The sequence below is a fragment of the Enoplosus armatus genome, chromosome 16, assembly GCF_043641665.1.
Source record: "Enoplosus armatus isolate fEnoArm2 chromosome 16, fEnoArm2.hap1, whole genome shotgun sequence".
In the NCBI taxonomy this organism is placed as follows: Eukaryota; Metazoa; Chordata; class Actinopteri; order Centrarchiformes; family Enoplosidae; genus Enoplosus; species Enoplosus armatus.
Genome location: NC_092195.1, coordinates 17,754,821 through 17,772,514, shown reverse-complemented (window position 1 = coordinate 17,772,514; position 17,694 = coordinate 17,754,821). Strand labels below are relative to the sequence as shown.

At 43.3% G+C, this 17,694-nt stretch overlaps 1 protein-coding gene across 2 annotated transcripts in view; it reads left to right on the top strand.

The window, feature by feature from the left end:
* Positions 1-1,053: 1,053 nt before the first annotated feature.
* Positions 1,054-17,694, top strand: part of pleca (plectin a) — a 51,005-nt gene continuing 34,364 nt past the window's right edge. The window contains exons 1-4 of one of the 2 annotated variants that reach the window (XM_070921452.1): positions 1,054-1,415; positions 1,591-1,636; positions 1,969-1,992; positions 5,906-5,910. In XM_070921452.1, coding sequence (XP_070777553.1) covers positions 1,054-1,415; positions 1,591-1,636; positions 1,969-1,992; positions 5,906-5,910 — 437 coding nt within the window. Of the gene's footprint in view, positions 1,416-1,590; positions 1,637-1,968; positions 1,993-5,905; positions 5,911-16,769; positions 16,885-17,694 lie in introns of those variants that run through there. The other variant, XM_070921453.1, reaches the window with a different exon arrangement.

Sequence of the window (17,694 nt, the reverse complement as noted above, 5' to 3'; positions counted from 1 at the left end):
GTTTTAAAATCAGTCATTTAAAAAGACTGCAAAAAATATCCATCTCACCAGGTAATATACCACATTAAACCCTTTTCTAACTTGTTTACAATGTTTACAAAATTACAATTTCTCTTGTGTCAGTATCTCAAAACAAAATACAGGATCTTACGACTGTAACACGTTAGTTCTAAAATAAATATTGAAATAGTATAAAGACCTCACACCACAGGTGATGTAGTTGTTTGAAGAAATAACTTCAGGAATTTGTTGTGAATTTGTGTAAATTACTTACTCAATGGTGTACCAAGAAACAGTATGTAATCTCTGTTATTTCAGCCCTTTTGTTGGTTATTCTTGGTTATTATTAGACTCTGTTTAGACAGGCATCTCATAGATTTAATTCATTTTGTGCTTAGAAAATGTCTAACTAACCATCATGAGTTAGGTATACTGCTATCAGTGTCTGATTTGCATACCAGCAAGCTATGGGAATACTGAAGACTGAGCGCTAGAACTACATTATTTATTTCCCTAATCCTTACCAATTACATACCTTGAATTTATATTTACAGAAGAGCAACCCAGGCTATAGGTGAGACAATCTTAGCTGAGGATTTTTTTTAGCTTGTTTATTGGTTGGATTGTTGCATATTATGCTTAAAACTGGCTAGTGGGATGGTGGTAATAATGCCCATTAGCCACACAGGGTACAAACCTTCTCTGCTCGGCTCCCTCTCATCCCTTCGGTTTCTGTTTTCATCCTGTGTGCACACGCCCCCTTCGGATTCTCCTCCTTTCTTCCCTCTCGCCTCTCGTCCAAGCGGTTTCTCTTTCGACTGGGGACTGAGAAAAGGTAGGAGGGGTTGTGAGCATCGCTGTTTCTCCATGCTGACTCATGATGGCAATATCTTAGATGGATCCTTTATCACAGTGAAGCAAAACTGATGCAGGAGGAAATATTTTTGACAGGTCTTGTGACGTGTGACGGCATGCAAATACTGTATATTGAAGTGGTCAGAATTAGTTTGAGAGGCGATTCCTCAAAGAGCTAAAAGAAAACTAGAAGTCAAAATGGTGGCTGGAATGGTAATGCCCTTAGCTGATCTGAGGGCAATCTATGAGCTCCTCTTTCGAGATGGTGTCATCGTGGCCAAGAAGGACAAACGTCCACAGTCCATTCACCCTGACATCAAGGGGGTTACCAACCTGAAGGTGATCCACGCCATGGGCTCTCTCAAATCTAAGGGCTGTATCAGGGAGACTTTTGCTTGGAAACATGCCTATTACTATCTTACCAATGAAGGAATTGCATACTTGCGAGATTACCTTCACCTGCCACCGGAGATCATGCCTGCACCCCTTCAACCCGTTCGCCGGCCTGCGTCCTCTGCTCGAGTCCATACAGTAAAAGGCCCCACATCGTACATCCCAAAGCCCAAGCCTGGAAGAGAAAGCCTAGAGTCTGTGATGGACAGGCGCATTTACTGCCACAAGAGAGTTGGAGAGGAGGGAGAACCATCTGAGAGGCCTCCAAAAACCTTCAGAGGCTCCTACCAGTGTGATGCGTCAGCTGGCCAGCCTGGTGTTCAGACCCAGAACTTTTTTAAGAGAAACAAGGATTTCTACAGAGGAGAGGAACGTTGGACGAAGGAGGGTGACAGGAAAAGTTTTGGAGCTTCTTGTCTCCCCACTGAGGACAGAGCCACCAGTTGTCCTGACTCAGTCAAGGAGGCCAAGCTACCTGTCTCTTCATTCCCCTCTTCTTCAAATGTACCAAAGTTCTCCAAAGAGATGACAACTGTTCACACGGCTCCTTGTGTCCCAGTGAAGGTAGTCCTGCAGAGATTTAAGATGACTGCTGCTCACTCACCTGCAGCTTTTGAAGAGTCTGAATGTGTAAAGATGCAGGAGGCTACGATTAAGGAGCCCGCAGAAGAATTGATCCCAGATGTGACGAGAGGAGAAACCTCAAATCTAGCCTTGGAGGTACTTAGAAAGGTAGAACCTGAGGTTGAACCTGGTGGACATGCGGTGGTGGATCGGCAAACGATCCTTTTCTTGGCAGAACATACTGAAAAGGAAGAACAACAGGGCGCCAAAGGTCTTCTTGAGGAAGCTGATGTGGTGGGTGAAGGGTTGTCATATAATGTTGAGATGATGAAACAGCTGAATGTTGAGGTCTTCGGCCCTGTGACCAAAGCTAAGACCCCTAAGTCTGATCCTCACCATGACTCAGCAACCCCTCCATCAACAGCCACAGACAAATGGCCCGACATTGACCTGACGGAGAACCAAATGGTGGATTATGACAGTGCTGATGTAAAAGATATCCAGAAAGTCATGGACAATACCATTCCTATGAAAACCTTTGAGGCAGGTCCTGTAGTCCCTTCAGATGGCCCAGTTACTGCCCAGAAGACCACTCTGCCGCAGGGAGACCGGGGCTTTCTTATAAAGGATCCTGAGAAGGAGCAGGACTTCCTGCAAGGTTTGAGCTTGTCTTAGTTCTTCTTCCTCTGTTTCCTCCTCTTTCCTCTTGTCTGCAGTATCTGGGCGTTGCTATGGGCACTGCTTGTGTTCGGGAGGTTGAGAGAGGGATAATTTGATCTTCTAACAATACAAGTAATGGTCTTGTCATTTTCCATATGGCTAAATAACAACCAGACTGCCAATTAGGTGTCATTTTACTGGATGCAGGAAGAATTGTGCCAACCTGTGGCTCGCTTGCGTGACCAGTTATAACTGTAAGTTTTATATCTAAATTTGAATCTCAAATAAGAATCCCATAATTGATTTAATGTAGATATTATATAGACTAGATGAAGAGATAACTTCTGTTATGATTTGGCACTATATAAATAAAATTAATTGAATTGAATGTTTGCACAATGCTCAGTGTTGATGGTGTGTTAAAAAGGGGCCAAGTGTGCTGGCAAGATTTTAAAACATATATATAGCATATTAGCTGCTCACTTATTTGATTTACTAAATATCACAGATTAACTAATTGAATCTGGTGTAACTGAAACTAAAACTCGAAAGCAAATAAGAATTTGATTGCATAGCCTTTTTTTTTTTCACACAATGATTCTGTCACGTTCTGTTTCTGGGCTCAAATAAGGAATGCATTTAGTTCGGCCTGTGATGCTTTACGTCTGCTCTGTTTTTATCTACACTGCAAATATTTATAAATGATTCTTGTGCGATGTTTAGGAGCGAAGTCAAAAAGCAAGCAGTGACTTTTTGTGAGGTAGCAGATCATCGGTTTAATAATGCTGATAAATATAAGTACAGACACGTGCAGTTATCCTCGAGTATTTATTTATAGTCTATACTTCCACATAAACGCACACATCCAGTGTGTCCAGCATCCTCGTGGGTAAACTTGTCTTGGGCTTAATCGTGCTGTTAATCAGCTTTAATTACATCAAAGCATGTAAATTAATATACATACATACAGTTTAGTTCAAGGAAATTGGGGCCTAATAAAGCAACTTAAAGAACAAGTCAGTTAGTTAATATATTATATAGAGTATTTAAGCATTTTAGCTTTTTCATGGCTTATACAAAATTAAATCCAAGACCAAATTTGCAGATAATTTAACCTAGTGAAACTGAGGTTTCCCTTTCCATATAGTGTACTGTATATACATGTACATATTGTTGAAATTGATATTCAGTAGTGTTTGCACATGAATGACTGCTGGAGTTAATTCTGCCACCTGCTGGGGAGAAAGTGATACTCTCCTGCTACTGTATTGCACATCCTTCATGTTAGGACACCTACCCATCCGGTCAATTTCCCAGAGTTCCCATATAAATATTTATACAGACTCACACAAGATGTTAGCCTGATGATGATCGGTGCTTCGTTATAAGCCACATATTTAACTGCCAGGCTTTACCTTAACACGCATCCTGCCTGAGAACTTTCCATTGTCAGGGCTGATATATGACTAAGCAGAGACTGGGAAATGTGAGTCCAATTAAGCCACACTCAGCTTTTCCTGCCTGTGCCTCCCCAAGAAGGGCGAAGCAGCAGAAGCAGTCCAGAAGAGAACATGTGGCAGTTGCCACCTTTCATCTGCCCCTCTGTGTTTTAGCCCAGCCTGCAATGAACATAAAATCCAACATTTAAAAAGATCATACTGTACTTGAATGGAGTAGCCACCGCAGCACACACAGCTAACAACCTGCTGTCTCTTAGTACTATGTGTTGCATTTGTTACGTGGTACAGTGACTAAGAGAAATCAACAAGAAACCACTTGACCTACGATGGAAATTAATTATACTAGAGACTTCATGGAGGCTTTGATTCAACACGGCCAAGGTAGGAAGTCTTCGTTGTTGGAACAGTTCTGTCTTCTTACCAAAAGGTGTCAGCACAGAAATACTTTATGGTGAGTCTCAGCTTGTGCAGAGGACCAGGGAGGATGAAGCAGGTATGGGTGTGTCTCGCACACTGCCAGTGTATCAGATAACAGTCCAGGACTGTGATTAAGTGACAACACATTGTTTTAGGTGTTCTTTAGATTTTTTTTTTTTGTACCAGAATTGCACGCTCTGCGTCTGGTTTATTCTGATCCCACATGTATAACATGTTTATTTAAAGACTAAGAGTGAAGCAAATTATAGTTAAGAACTTTACACTGAAGACCTTGAGTTAGACACCACCCACGCAGCCTGGCACTGTCTGGGATCATATTCCCTGGTGTTAAATCCAAGGGGGTGTGGGCTGCGGCAAGGCCCCTGACTGGCTGCTCCATGTCTCTCCCCTGCACAAGATTGTTATGGGTGAATGCAAGTAACAGGCCTGCAGGGGCTCAGGAATAAGGCACAGCTGCATAGATAACATGCCTTTAAGATACACAGACTGTGTGATGCCTTGAATAGACACAAAATTTTTGTTTTGCATAGTATTGCTATTTATATTTAAGACTGCAACTAATTATTTTTTTCTTTATTGATTACTTTTTAGGTAAATCATTTAGTCGATAAAATGTCAAAAATTGGGAAAAATGCTTCACAAGTACCCAGAGCCCAAGATGATTAATTTTGTTTGTCTTGTTTGACAGTCCGAAGCCAAAGATGTTCAACTTGTAATTATATAAAACAGACACAAGTAGCAAATCAGTTGTTTGTCATTTGACTGATCGATTAATCAAATAACTTTTTTTTTGTTGCACTTTTAGTCATTAATGTATCAGTAAGAATTACTGCCATTGGGTAGTGAAAGTATAATTCTCAGTTATTGTTCTTAAATCACAGTTCAACACAATAAATTGTAATAAGATTAAGAGTATTGGCCAAAAAGAAGCAATATATTTATTTATAGTTACCACTGGATGGTTATATGTAATTTTCTAATATAAACCGTTCCAGCTCTCACTGTTTTAGTTTTAAATCAATATCCTGTGGATATGGGGGCATAATGGTACTGTCTCCAACTTTTTTATGGCTTCCACAGAGAAACCTTTGTTACAGTAGCTTTCTGGCAGAAGTCATGTTTTCCGCTCTTTGTCTAAATCCAGTAAGAAAATGTGAATGTGTCCCAGGGAGTTTCTGCAGCCCTGCACATGGATTCCATCCAGTGACGCTCAGAAACCACCAGGCATGAGATGCTGTTTCCACTGAGGAAAGCCTCACAAATTAAGTCAAACTCGCAACGCTGTCTAGTTTTCACTTCCCAGCCGTGCCTCTGCTCCTCTCTTCTTCCTTTTTTTTTTTTCCTCGTGCTTTTTTAGCACGCCCCCCTGGTTTTGATCAGAACACAATGTCGTGAGGTCAGATTTGACTCCCTGGCTGTTCTGTATTTTCTCAAAAAGTTGTGAAGACTGCTGAGCAAAGATGGACTTATGCTGCTGTTTCTGTTCAGGACCACCAGACGGTAGGTTTGCTTTTTACAGTGACAGATCATTTTAGACTCCGTATCAGTGCTTTTGGGGATGCTACAACAGGAAAGTAAAGTTGAATTTCTGGCATTATGCATGTCATCTGAGGACAGTGCCACTCCCAGCATCAGTTTTAGAAGATTGCAGATTAAAACCATCTTATTGCTCACCTAATCCTATCTGTGGTCTTTGGGAAATCTTTGTCATTAGCGATTGAGGAACTTTTAACTGAAAAGAAAATAACTTTTTTACTTAGACTGTAGTCATGTGAAGTTCGGCTATATTGCCCACATGTGGGTATGCAGAACGTGCATCACAATATGGGAATCATTGAGCAAACGCATACCATGTGAAGAGAGTGGGAGGGGGCTGACTCCTCCCATGAAGGAGTGGTGGAGTTAATTCATTCCAGACATCTGTACTGCTCCCTGGGTTTTATTCCCTTTGCTCAGTCTTCACTGTAACTAATTGGCAATTTGAGCTGCCAGTTTCAATGGCTTTGGGGATTTGGTTGACATATTCAAACTGGGATCATATAAGGTCTCCCCCAGAGTGAACTACCAACTCTTCACACTAAAATCACTTGGTTAAACTCACCCTTTTTTTTTTTCTCTTTCAAAACTTACCTTAGTTTCTTTCAGTCCGTCAAAGGCCTGTACATCAGAAGACTATTCTGAATTCTCATCTGTACATAAACTGACACTGTGCCACACATGCCAAAGGCGGCTTGAGGTCTAGGTTGCGACGTCTATTTCTGCTTGTTTTATGGAGCACGGGTTGGCGTGTGGCATTGGGTTTGCCGTCAACGTGTGATCATGACACTGGCCCTGGTGTTGGGTTTCTGCGTTGAAAGTGACACACCAACTGATGTTCACTGCACGATGTTCTGACAACAGAAACAATGGCAGAGTTGCCGTTTTGCCTGCAGCGAGACGCTTTTGATGTCTCAACAGTGATGCAAGCAGGTGCTGTGGGTGTATTTAGAGAAGATCCCTCAGAGAGGAATTTACTTGTGATCATATAATGACAGAGAGTGGTTGTAGTTATAGCTGACTGAGTTTAAAGTGACATTGTCAGATGGGGCTCAGTCTAGTTTAAGCTGACATTTTCCCTCAAGGCAGTTTTTTAATAACAGAGTTTGTACGGGGGAGGAATGAAAAGCACTTTCTGTTTTAAGGGTGAAAAAAAAAGTTTGTGTTTTGGAGATTTTTAAATGGTTGGTGGTAAAACAGTATCCAGTAAAATAGGTTTCTGGGAAGCTTATAGGCACTGGCTGTGCTGTCCAAACATAAGGAAGCAATTAGCGTCTAGGGAAACATAGTGAAGTTACATAATGAGGATGAATTGATAGCGAATGGGTTATTATGTGAGGGGAAAAATAAACCGTGGAGGCATGGCTTCAGTATAAACATTTGAAAAAGGAGGAAGGGGTTGGCCTTGGATGATCTGTGACTCGTAAACCGTGATGGAAAATAACTGCAAGGGGCTGCAGTGAAAGAAAATCCTATGGAGAGAATGAGTAGGAAACTTTTGACACTGGCTAAAGGTGGAATTCACTCACGCTTACTTTTGCTTCTTATCAAGGCTGCCCCAAGTGAGCGTGTGTGTGTGTGTGTGTGTGCGTGTGTGTGTGTGTGTGTGTGTGTGTGTGTGTGTGCGTGCCACACAAAACAGCCTCATATATTATTAACTCCTGCAGATAGGCTGCAGCGAGCGAGGAAAGCAGCGAGCCAGTTCCTGTAGGGCAAAACCAGTGGAGTCACTTGAGCCATGGAGGAGGACAAAACTTCTTAACTGTGTCAGGGCTGCAGAGTGGCTTGTTCTGGGGGAATTACAGCTCATTTTGCAATAACTACAACTTAAAATAACAAAGAAGAGTATGTAGAAAAGAAAGAGAGGAATTGTTTGAGTAAAGTACAGGGAAAAGGGGAGGGAGGGAGGGAGGGAGGGAGGGAGATCGGCCACTTCTGCTAGAAGACTGAGTCACAGCGAAGAGAGGAGAGGGAGGGAGGGAGGGAGGGCAGCTCTTTCGCTCTTTCGCTCTTCTCTCTTCTCTCTCTCGTAAAAGTCACGGACAACTTGGCTGCAGCGCTTGTTTTAAAGTCCGGGATGGCACCACACCCCTAGGCACTGCCCCCCTCCTCCCCTCCACTCCCCCTCACCTTTCACCCCCACCACCCCCCCCCCTCCCCAGCACTCCCACCTGTCTTCAGAGCCTGGGACTCTCCACTTTTTACCAGGCCCGATGCCGGCAAGCCCCCCTGGAAATGTGTTCCCGGCCCTGGTGGTTGTGGGCCACATTGTTACCTTAATCGCTGTCTGGCAGTGGAGAGTACGCAAGAAGAAAGGTAAGAAAAGCTGGAAAACTCCTCGCTACAGGGCTTTACTTCAGGAGAGGTGACTGTCCTGCCTTAGGAGGACGGCAGATCAAAGGTTTTTCTGTGCAAATAGTTTCTTGCCGGCTGTCCTCGTCCGTCGTCTCTGCTCTCTCTTGTCCTGTGTGTTTTTGTGGCGCACACTCCTTCTCGCTCTTCCACACTCCCCCCTCTTTTTTTTCCTCACACATCTCGGTTTCCTGTGGTATGGAGATGTTGCAGTTAACCCTGTAAATGCTGGCTGTAATGCGGTGACGTCGGAGCAGGAGTAATCTGGTCGACTGAGGGGGGGTTTGGCTTCGTCAGAGCTTTGATGTGCAAACCTCAGCATCAGATTTGCTCCTCTGCTGGGTTTTTTTCCCTTGAATAGTGTCTTTTTTTTTAATTGATCCATCATTTCATTCTGTTCAGTTCTGTCTGAGTTGTGTGGTTCCTTTAAGGTGACTTGATGTGAGTTTAAGCCTTTAACTATTCATAGTATGTTAATTTGTTGTTACTCCTGTATTGTTAAGAGGCTTGTTCAACTGGTTTCTTCTTGGAATGTTTTAGTGTTAAAAGTTAATCATATCCTCTTCACATACCAAACATGTGCTGCCAGGGAGAAAAAGAATTTCTCTCTATGGGACCTGCTGAACAGCCTGACGGTTACCTGCAGACATCTGTGGCTTTAAATGTCATCAGGCACACCTCAGGCCTATTTCACTGTTGACACAGCTTGTCACAATGGCGGCTCTCAAACACACCTCTGCAGGCGACACACCCTGAGGCAAATTAAAGGATGTCTGACTGACAGTCTGCAGGTGTAGATAACGATGAGATAACGCTGAGGGTATTGGGAGAAACCAGTTTGGCCACCAAGCACTCTGAAACAATTCAGCAAATTCCCTTTGGACAATGAAGCAGCCTAAAACAATGAAGTCACATCACAACTCCTCTACCTGCAAGCTGTAAATGTTTTTGATAAGATGCACACATCCCTGAAATAGTTGGTTGTTTTGCTAAACTGAAGCCTGGTACTGTACTTTTCCCTTATTACCCCCAGTGATCTAGGTCAGATAGTAAACTGCACAATCCCTTTCAAAGAAAGTCAAGGAAGACACGCCTTTGGAGAGATAAGAGTAGTTTTCACAACAGTGACTTGCCTGTCTTTGTTATGACAGGGTGAGTAACTTTCACAGAAGAAGAAAAGGAAAATGACCTGAAAAGGCTTAATATGCAAATCATAGAACAAAAGCAGATGTATCCACCTACAGCATGAGTATACAGCAGCAGTCCTGGTCAAATAAAGGTTGCCTTGAAGAGTGGTTTGACTGGTAAATTGTGGGCAAACATTACATTGCAAAACGAGGCTGCGTGCTATCTCTACCTTCTGTCAATATCCAGCCTATTTGCATTTGTAGAGATCTGCTTTCAGCTCTCTACTTGCCGCAGTGCAGACAATGAGTCTACACCCTGTACATCAGCAACGGTCATATTCCCTCTCCCCAGCGTCTGTCTGTGCTTCAATGATGTATTTGTAACAGAGGAGGGAGGTGTCGCGATTGATTTCTGGCTGTCTGGAAGCGTGGTCATTGTTTACATTACAAGTCCAGGACAAATCAAACATCCGCAGTGTCACGCGCTGGACGTAAAGGCACAGCTTGACGTCCACTTGTGTAAGTTGGAACTACAGTTTGCCGGAGCAACAAGGTGCCTTTGACACAGTGGGAAGGTGAAAGTAGGTAAAAGGGATTTTACCCAGAGCCAGGTTTAAAAAAAGCTCGCAGAGTGCCACACATGGCGGCCGGCTAATGGTAGTAAACTCGACCCCGGGGACGGTGGACTGTGTATCCTGGATACGATCATAACAAAGTGGAGGAGGAGGAGGTCTATGGTTTTCCTTCACGAGGCCTCGCGCTGATCCTCGGGACCTTTAAAGGAATATGAGTGCTGTGTTGGTGCACAGATAATTAAAGGGTCATTTGTGCAAAGCGATTATGTGTTTCTGTAACTCATAAATCGTTATGAGTTCTGCCAGAGGCTGGTTGCTGATTTTGGCCTCTCCTTTAACGCCGTCCCGCGTCGTCGTCTTTCACTGTTTTTCCTTGAGATTTCCGTTTATTTAGTAGATTTAGTACGAGCCTCTCGGAAGACTGAAAAGATTAGAAAGCGCCATTCATTTCTCAACACCAGCCTCAACTCTCAATAGATCTAATCCATTTAGGAAGCCGCACCCAAATCTGCACCAGTGTTCATGGAAGACCCACTAGACTGTCTGTGTCTGCTAAACCACATGCCACATACAGCACACTGTAGGTCCGGGTTTAGATTTTGGCTCGTGGTGTGCAGCTGTGACTCACTTCCCCGTCTCCTTTCACTGTGGCAGTAATAACAGACTTGAGGGGGGAAGGACGGCCCGCTCCGCTTTAACTGAAAAGTGAAAAAACATGCCGTTATTGAAGGACGCCAAGTGTTGACAACAATGCACGCCCACCATGTCCCTACATGCCCTACACAATAACCAGTGTAACATGAAACATATTTGTGGTGGACCTTGCTTGCAGTCAGGCTTGTCCTTGTCCTCTGTCGCACTGTACGCTGTGTGGCCATGTTCAGGCAGCGGCTCTGATCTGTGTTTATGTCTCCTCGACACGCTTTGTGATAAAATCTGGTTCACTCCTTTTAGGAAAGTTGGCACCAACACATGCATCAAACATCAATCCAAGTTTTAAGTATTTTAAGATTAAAGTCTGTGGCTTGCTGTAACATTTCAATGTTGTTGAATAGCTCTGTTGTAGAGAGTGAAGCAGGTGGATGTACGAGTTAACATGCCTACTCTGAATATCTGTTCAGGGAAGAAAACCTGTTTTTTTAAAACCGACAACCTCCACAAAGAATTTGAAACAAACAAATCAAAGGCTAAAGCTTGAACTAATTAAATGTAATGACTTTTTTTTTTACCTTTTACCAAACGTTTAAATACTTTGTGTCAAGTAGTTAAACCCAAACAACGGAGACATTTAAAGGAAAGCCCGTCTTCACATGCTGATCGCATGTTATGTGAAGCAACCTGAGATCTCTACTCTTAATTAATACTTCTTAAATAACGTTTGGGTTATTTAAGTAATTAACAGCAGATATTCAGAATATTTTATGTACTTTTTACTCTTCACTCTGCTGGTGTCATGTTATTGTTTAAACTACAGTCCTATAGCCAGATTATACTTGGAACCCCCCCCTCATATAAAACATTTCCATGACATAAAAGGTATTTATGGTCACGGTGGTTTGTCTGCTGCCTTAACTTGAAAATGAGCCAGGACCTGCTTGTGAATGTGAAGTATTTCTCAATGTTATGCAAAGAAAGAGAGAAAACAAGACTCCTCTGTTGGTTTATGACCCACAGCTGTAGATGTGGAGGGAAAGTGATGATTTATCGCGTCGCATATGCGCGCTGCCGCTGACAAACCCGAAGTTAACCTACTTTCTGCTTTGCATTTAGGGGCCCGGAGGGTTGTGCAACATTGGGAGAGGCACAGACATCACACATGTTAAAATAGAGTGTAGTGCTCAGCAGTATATACTGTACACTCCTCCGGTCTGTGTATTTTGGGGATGTCCCTCCCAGGCGCGCTTTAATGCCACCAATCGTTATTACGCGCTACGCACGAAAGCGACAACCGAGCAGGATGGAGCAGCCGAGAGCTCTCCAGCTCATCTCACTAAACACAACCAAAAGTGGGCTGGGCTTGGAACAAAGAGTCTGCAATCTGACACGACCCTGTGTGTTGTTTCTCCTCCATGTGGCTCGGATAGAAGAGAGGGAAAAGTTTTGAGGGCTGGTAACACTCACGAGAAATACGCGAGTCCGGGGGCGTTTACGAGAAAGTCCAGCGCGCTGTGCGTTTACGCGCGACGCAAACACACGCAGGGATGGCCGGAGTGGAGGATACGATGCGCGCCGCTGTGCCGTCCTGGTGCGACGGGCTTGAGTGGGAAATCTTATATCGACGAACAAATTACATTCATGAAATGAGCTGCGGAGAAGTGGGCTCTCATCTGTACAGCCGAATGTGCTGCGCAGGTAGGTCTGAGCGCTCAGCCGCTGTCTCCATCTCTCTGCGACGGCAATGGGAGGAGGTTCTGGTTGGGAGGGGCTGCTGGGGTGCTGATGGTGATGATGTTAACCTTTTCCATGCCTCCACCCACAATACAACAAGCCCCGAGGGCCAAAAGAGTGGGCGTCCAGGAGGTCTCTGAGAGAAAGCTGTGCCTCTTTATCATTTTGTTATCGTTTTATTCACTTTTATTGCACTTTTATAGACGCTGACACAAAGATAACATTGTATATGAGCATTATCAGTGATCAGCGTCCTGCTGTCCTACAGAGCAGATTGTACTGTGATTGAACGCTTCTTTGATATACAGAAAATTAAGCAGCTACAATTTTGACTATCAATACATTGTTTTCATTATTTGTAAAGCAAAAATGTCAAGACGATTCTCCAGTTCCTGCGTCTTAAATGCAACTGTTTTCTGGTTATTGTAATAATCTGAAACTCTTCGGGCTTTGGACTGTTAGTTGGACAAAACAAGCTATTTGAATACGTCAACTGTGGCTCCGGGAACTATTTTCTGACATTTATAAACCAAATTATTTGTGGATTTGACCAGAAAATCACCAGATTAATCAGTAATGAAAAATAAATGTTAGTTGCAGCCCTTAGGTAAACAAACTCTTCATACAGCGTGTCTGTAGTCTAAAGAGCCAGTGTTGATGATCTTAAATAGAAAAGGATAAGGTGTCCCTGTACGACACGCTCACTGTGTTGACATTTGAATACACTAATGTCAATGAAGGAGTAAACGTTCAGTTTGCGAGCTGAGAGGCTCAACCTGAGTAACTTCAGTTAATGGAAATTTTACTAAACGTTTGTTTACCAACTGATGTGCTGTGAGAAATGCTTTTTTCCCCTCGTAAACTAAGAGTTCTCCGGAGGTTCGGGGGCCAAAGCCGCTCCTCTGTAAACACTACGCTGATGTATTCACAGCCGCTGTGTGTTTTTGCTGTGTTGTCATGGCGACCACTCTCACAAATCACTCTTCCCACATTTTAAAGTGACTGTCCATGAGTGTAAGTCAACACTGCAGGGCCCCAAGTGACCTTGGACTTTCTTAACAGTAGTCTGAACTCTGATTAGGGACTCAGAGTAAAGAGGGCTGTCAGCTACTAGTTAGACATTAAAGTGGATTATAGTAGAGTATTACATAATATACTTGTATCATGTTTTGTAGTGCAGCTTCTCCAACAGAAGAGGGAGACAAACAGCATTGAGCAATAAGCTCATCTTCTCTTTAATTGGCTTTAGCTGTCACATCTGAGGATCATAAATCCAGCAATTATCTAGTCCTCATATTTTCATAACCGCAAGACTGTTTGACACCATGTGTGGCTAATTACAAGTGTTTTTGAATGCATACTCCTCAATAAATGACACTCCTATTGCAAAAGTGAGTTGCAGCCATCGTCCTTATAATTACGGAGAGAAAACATAGTGTGGGCAACGTCGAGGACAACTTTAAAGTTGGACAGTCGCCCAAGAAAGCCCACAGCGCTGTTGTTTTTTTGGGTTCATTGAGTTTATTGCCCATCTGCATCTCCCAAAGCATTTTTTTTTTCTCGACCGTCTATCAGCACCTGAGTTTGTTTTGAAAAGGAATAAATTCCTCACAGTTATAATAATAACAGACAGAGCTCTGTCTTACTCTGTGGTAGTGCATGCTGTCATGCCCTCTTCGTTGCCAGCTTCAGGTTGGATGTTCCCCATACTGCCACGGGGCTTCCATTCCTCACCTTGGCCAAGTTCCTCCTTGAACCATCCAACTTTCATCCCCTCCATCAAAAACCCAATCAGGACCTGCTAGCCAGATGATACACTGTGTTGGTTAACATTCCTGTCCTCAGTGGGACTGACATCGCATGTTGTCACTTGCACAGATGAACAGGCAGACAAGAGGTTTTTCGGGCAGGGGTGGTGTTATCGCAGAGAGGCGGCTCCCCCTGTCTGTGAGGAGGGTGGGCGCGCCCTCCAGAAGAATGCATAGACTTGCACGCTTCTCACGGCAGAACTGTCATCATAAAACTCCTATCGGCTCTCGCTGCTCGGCTTTATCACTGCATGTTATCAGTAACAGGGAAAGGAGAAGTGTCCGCACAATGCTGCGCTGTGTGTAGCTACCAGCAGGTTGTTGACTTGTTTCAAAGTCACATAATTACATCACATGAAAATTGCTTGTGCCTTTTTTGTTTGAACAACAAAATCAAAGTCAGTAAGTCTAAACTAGTCTTACTGTGATGTGGCTTTTTGAAGTCAGCGCAGATTTAGGATTTCGCATCCAGTGTTTTGGGATAACAATAGTAATAATACAGTTGCGAGCGAATATTTGAAATTTGCAGTTCTTAAGCCTTTGCTGAGTCTTTCATTTTTAACACATGCACAGCCTATAGGGTCGAGTTTTTAGGTCGGGGGAAGGTGTAATATCAGCAGCTTCCATTTCTCAAGTCCTGACAAGCCGCCTCCCCGTGTCGGCATCCAAAAAATCTCTCTCCTTTACAGTCTTATGTCAGTATCTGCACAGAAAATTGATGCTCCCAAGGGTGAAAGGCGTTACAGGTATTCAGGTGCCATAGGACATGTATGCGGTAGTGTGGAGGTGCTAAATTAGAGCACCAAACTCGCAAGAAAAAGCAAGGTTGTGTTTTGAGTGTGTATCAGAGATTATTTGCGCAGATGGAAAGAAGCTGTTTGAAGAGTTTTATTGCATGAAAAAGACGCAAATGTAACAATTCTCCTTTTCTTTCAGCACTCATGCACATGGACACACACTGTTCAGTCAATCCACACAAGGCCTCAATAGCTGCTTTGTGTCAGGGATAATTTTCTGCAGCAGTGTGGTTACTCTATTAAGAGTTTTTGGAGTCTTCATGCCTCTTTTGTCTCTTTTATTCAAGATTGGACATTCATCAAAGAAAAATAGTCCAAACTAAATGCTTTGAATATACTGTTTAGTCTCGCAGGTTGTTCTCATTAGAGATCTTAAAATGCTGCTATTGTTCCTGCTTCTGGATTCTCTCCTATAGACCCCCACCCCTCAAAGACAAACTTCTGCAAAACCCTCTGTGCCAGTTTCCCCGTAATTGTGTCCTGATGGAGGAAGAGCGCTCATGCTCGAGGTTTTCTTGTGATTGTACCATGTCGAGAAATGGCCGAGGACGTTGTTTCCACTGCCTGCCTCCCGGGCTGCGTCTCCTCTGTGTTCAGGAACAGGCTTTTCATTGAGGCTCTGTGGTGTTGTGTGGCATGTTCAGCCTCCGACCACACACTGGTGACTGCTAGCTTGCACACGCGGAGTTCAGTTGGGGTTAACAGGCTCCAGTGGACCGTTTCTGTACAGGGAACCTTTTTCTTCATTCGTGATCTCTTTTTTTTCATGCTGTAGTTAGTAGAAACACAGTAGATTTTAGTCTTTCCTGCAGTAAGATGACCAGGGTTAAAGCCCCTGTTAAAGTGTTTCAGCGTATCATCTGCAGGCTTGCTGTTCTGTAGCGTCTCCTGACCTCTGACCTTTCTCTGATATTTGTAAAATAAACTTTAACATTGTCATTGTTGGCCGTTGAGCTGATGCTGTGGTTTTACATGTACTGTATAAAATCATAAAGTCATTATCAACAGTCATGCCAACACCTTTTTACAGTAAATTAATTTACTTCCTTCCAAATTCAGCCATTGCTTGGGACTTGCCTTCGATTTCTAATTTGCACATTTAGTTACCTTTTTATATTTTGGAAAAAACCTTTGTTATTGTTGGAGGAACTATTGAGGAGGTATGTTTAAGGATAATATTTGAGAGCAGCTGTACAAAAGCATGTCACTCAAAAGAATAAAATACTCTAACGTATTTGAAATTTGTAGTTAATACGCTGAAACATGCAAAATCACTTTTAAGACAATAAGAGGCCGTGACTGAAACTGAGTGCAACGCAAAATAAAACGTATAGACTCACGGATGTTGCTTAAGGACTACATATCTTTGCGTTTGGATGTAATCAGTGCGGAGGTCTGTGCTGGTTGGGTGCTCATTGAGGGTCTTGAGGTGTGTTTTGGTGGGTGGGGTCAGGGTGTGCATAACAGGGCAGGGCCAGGGGGGAGAATCCTCCCTCTCTCTCCACAGACCACTCAGTGGTGAATGACAGCTTCTGACATTGTAGCCCGCAGGCAGGCATTTTGCAAGAGCTGGTGAAAAAAAAAAATAGGAGCATAGAATGCCAGAGACAGCAAAGGGAGAAAGGGAGGAAAAAAGGGAGTAAGACTTGTATTCAGGAACTGAATCAGTGGCTTGAACACTCCCACTGAACTACAGGATCCCACACTGTGAAGCAGTGTTTCAGGCAATAAGAAGAAGTGGAAGTCTCATAAAGTAGACAACATCTCAACCTGCAGAGGCTTCAGTTTTGTTTTTGATCACTGAGATAACTCCAGCATGGCGATGAAGCCGAGGTTCAGAAACTACTCCTCTGATAGTATGGGTAGTGACGGGGTCTTCATAGAGGACTCCTACTACCAGGGGATGCTCAAAGCCATGGATCACAGGAAAGGTAGAGTCTGTCGTCATCTTTACATTGTTAAATTAAATATAAGTGTTGACTTAGAGGTCTTTTGTGTTTTCTCTGCAATGTAACTATTTTAGAAATGTAGAAAACTATTATGAAGAAGTGGTATAAAAGTAGTTCAATGTCTGAAACGTAGAATCTACTTTTGTCTGCGGTGGTCTTCTGCCTCTCTTTTATCAAACGGGCCACACCCCTTTAAGTGTCATGGCTTTTCCTCTTTTTATTGGTTAACTGCGCTGACACCCATTTTGAGACGAAAGACGGGCTAAGCAGTGAAGATGTCTGACAGTTTGGTTCAGAAGATAACGTCTGATCTGATCTGAACAATGTATTTTAATGCAGTTGTGTTTTCATCCAAGTGCTGAAATCTAAATTATATAAAAGAGAAAAACAAAACACATGTTGTGTCCTCCTGTGTGACACTCCTCATCACAGCTGCATTATTCAGTAACAGAGTAACGGTGATGATTTAATCATGCAGCTACACTGCGGTGAGCAAACAACACGTTTCTTTGAGCCAGAGGATGAAAGGAAACCTCCACATCTCTCCTCTGCTGCTCCGGGCTACGCAGCTCAGCCAAGCAAACACATTATTTGTCAGAGGGATCGGTAAAGTTTGTTTTCGTGTGTCATGTTCTTCGCTGCTTTGAGTTATTGGAACGTCAAGTGCAGCTTTAATGGCATGAAGAAACAACAGCGTCCTGAACAGCTGGTAACGTGTCAGCAGTTTGTTGCAGGGTTTGTTTTCTGCAGAACAATCCTGTTTCTGTCTTTATCACACTTATTCAACCTGGA